This window comes from Atta colombica, unplaced genomic scaffold (assembly GCF_001594045.1).
Source record: "Atta colombica isolate Treedump-2 unplaced genomic scaffold, Acol1.0 scaffold1, whole genome shotgun sequence".
Classification (NCBI taxonomy): domain Eukaryota; kingdom Metazoa; phylum Arthropoda; class Insecta; order Hymenoptera; family Formicidae; genus Atta; species Atta colombica.
The window spans coordinates 2,778,844-2,781,468 of record NW_017259183.1 but is presented as its reverse complement, the minus strand read 5'-3'; the positions used below and the strand labels follow the sequence as shown (position 1 = coordinate 2,781,468).

At 30.2% G+C, this 2,625-nt stretch overlaps 2 protein-coding genes across 2 annotated transcripts in view; both read right to left on the bottom strand.

Moving 5' to 3' along the window:
* Positions 1-375, bottom strand: part of LOC108693974 (epididymal secretory protein E1) — a 1,276-nt gene extending 901 nt beyond the window's left edge. Inside the window, exons 1-2 of the mRNA XM_018203222.1 lie at positions 304-375; positions 37-201 (exon numbers count right to left, since the gene is read on the bottom strand). Of these exons, the coding sequence (XP_018058711.1) occupies positions 37-201; positions 304-322 (184 nt within the window). The 5' untranslated portion in view covers positions 323-375. The remainder of the gene's footprint in view (positions 1-36; positions 202-303) is intronic.
* Positions 376-1,490: 1,115 nt separating this feature from the next.
* Positions 1,491-2,625, bottom strand: part of LOC108694041 (retinol dehydrogenase 7) — a 3,893-nt gene continuing 2,758 nt past the window's right edge. The window contains exon 5 of the mRNA XM_018203295.1: positions 1,491-1,611. Coding sequence (XP_018058784.1) covers positions 1,491-1,611 — 121 coding nt within the window. The remainder of the gene's footprint in view (positions 1,612-2,625) is intronic.

The window sequence follows — 2,625 nt, the reverse complement described above, 5'->3', positions numbered from 1 at the left end:
ATATATATATATATATATATATATAACGTTACTTACTGACATTAAAGTTCCAATGCGCGGTCAAATTAGTCCCTCTGTAAAAATTGCAGGGAGAAGTATTGCATCCATCTATTATCAATGATTTGGGTGGAGGTCCATTGTCACACCGAGCGTACGGAGTGTCCTGCAGGGACGCTGTGACGCAGATCGCAAGGATGCAGGCTGCAACGTAAATAAAAAGTGTAAACAATTAAAAAATGCGCTTCGAAGTAAACACTATGTAAATCGAAAAAGAAATTAACAATTGCATATAGTAAAATTTACCGAATACGAAAGCTTTCATGTTGGCGTTTTCACTGGAGCAGTGGCAATCGATGTGATTCTCAATTGGTGAAATAATCGCTTATTTATTAGCACGATAATATCTAATCGAACACCTGGCCGCCCTAAACACTGATAAGTTTTAATTCGAATGAAAAAAACTCCAGACACTCGAGAGCTAACACCTGCACCGATGACATTGCAAGTTTATAGAAATTATCAATCATAAACATGAAATTAATTCGCTGAACAATCAGAGTAATCTATCAACAATTAAATAAAGCAATCGTTGCTTTTGATAAATCCATTTTAGGAATTGTGTTATATGTTCGGACCAAAGAAATTCAAAAATTTTATTCCGTTAAATTTAAGTTTATTTTGATCGACAATTATATTATTACATTATTCTTCGAAACCGAATAACAAATGTTATTCGGCTGTCTCTTTTGTCTATCAGTCTTCGTAATCTTTCTAGAATCTCAATGCTTCATAATATTTCCCTCGTATATTTAAAGTAACGGCCTATTGTTAATCGTTTAGCAAATTAGAATAATTATATTTAATGTAATTACATAGCAAATATTTATTTAATATAATGGAGCCAATACAACGGAGTGAAAAACAGTCTCCTTTACAGAAAAAAAAATCTTATAAGAAGCTAAATAGAAATAAAAAGAATTATTGTGATATTTTCGAGCGGACCGATTCACGAACGTCATATGTATAATTATATACATGTATGTGTTTCATGTGTTTATTCCCGTGTGCATGTATGTACTCGTATTTCCAAACAACTGATTCCTATTGTCTCATGCTACTATTTATAGCTTTCTCGCAAATTTTAATATTTCACTTGCTATTACAGCTGGATGGGTAAGTAACAATGTAATCGCCACACCAACAGACAGCTGCACATCAATGAATAAAATAATATAAAAATGTCTCACTCGAGCCAATTTCATAAATTATTCGTTCGAAAAAATACTTGCAATCAAGATTGTAAGAGAGAGGAAAAAAGGAGAGGAATAATACAATAAGTCTTCCATTTTATAATGTTGCAATGTCACACTCAATCACAATTTCTTAAATGAATAATTATAATATTCTTCTATTGAATAAAAAAGAAATGCAAAAGAGCATTAAATGTAACAAAGAAGAAAAATTTGATTTAGTAGGATAATAACGATAATTCATTTTTCATTGGCCTTCCATGATGGTGTTACGACGAAACGTTGTACCAATCGGTCGCGCATAAACATCGGAGTGCTTTTGAATAAAATACGATAAAAGAAATATCTCCATGATTCACATCTGAAAATAATAATAACAACCGTTGTTTTAACATATATATAATCAGCGCAATAATGATATTTTTCGTTTGAATGAGCGATCTTTATAAAAATTAAACGTAGATAATAATATATAATACTAGAATTTACACATTAGAATCACTAGTTGAATGAATATAATTGTTTGCCATAGTTTTTAAATGTTGAATTCGTTTTGTAAATTTGGCTATTATCACAATTTGAGAAACATGATATCAAAATTTCTAAAACGACGATCTTAAAGTCCTTTGTTTATGTAATTAAAACATAAAAAAAAACATTTTATTTCGTTTTAATTCTGCGGAAAATAGTATTTGTGAAAAGTAAATGCTTTTGCATTTATATGATATAATCTGATCATATATATATATATACTAAATAAAAAATATAAAATTATGGAAAGGAAAAAAAAACAAATTTTACTGGTAAAAGTTTACTTAACTTTTGCATGAGATTAACATGAAATTTTTCTCAAATTTGTAACGTAATAAATTTGGAAAACGGATTCGAATTCAACAGACAAAAATATATTAAATACAAATAAAATTATTCAAACAAATTTTTATCGCAGACTAGTGTAATATACTTAAGCCTTGTGTGCCACGATGCTAGAAATCGGTCCGAGACTTCGCATCGGATGAAGAAAAAATTGACCAGCAATGGTCATGTGATCAAATTGTTCAAATGTGATTTGTTAATTTTTTTCTCTGTCCGAGATCTCGCATCAATTCATCCCAATTTCTAGCATCGTGGATATCGGATATCTTTAAATTCAATTTTTCATTATCTGTTGTTAATTTATAGTTAGGCTTAACCTGATGTTTAATCTGATAAACTTCATTCTTGATATTATCACAGAAGTCCATTGGGTAAAACATCAGATTAAGCTTAACTACAAGTTAACTAGATGATGAAAAACCGGTCCTTAAATGATTATCAATGTAATTACGATGTCTCTCTCTCTCTCTCTCTCTCTCTCTCTCTCTCTCTCTCTCTC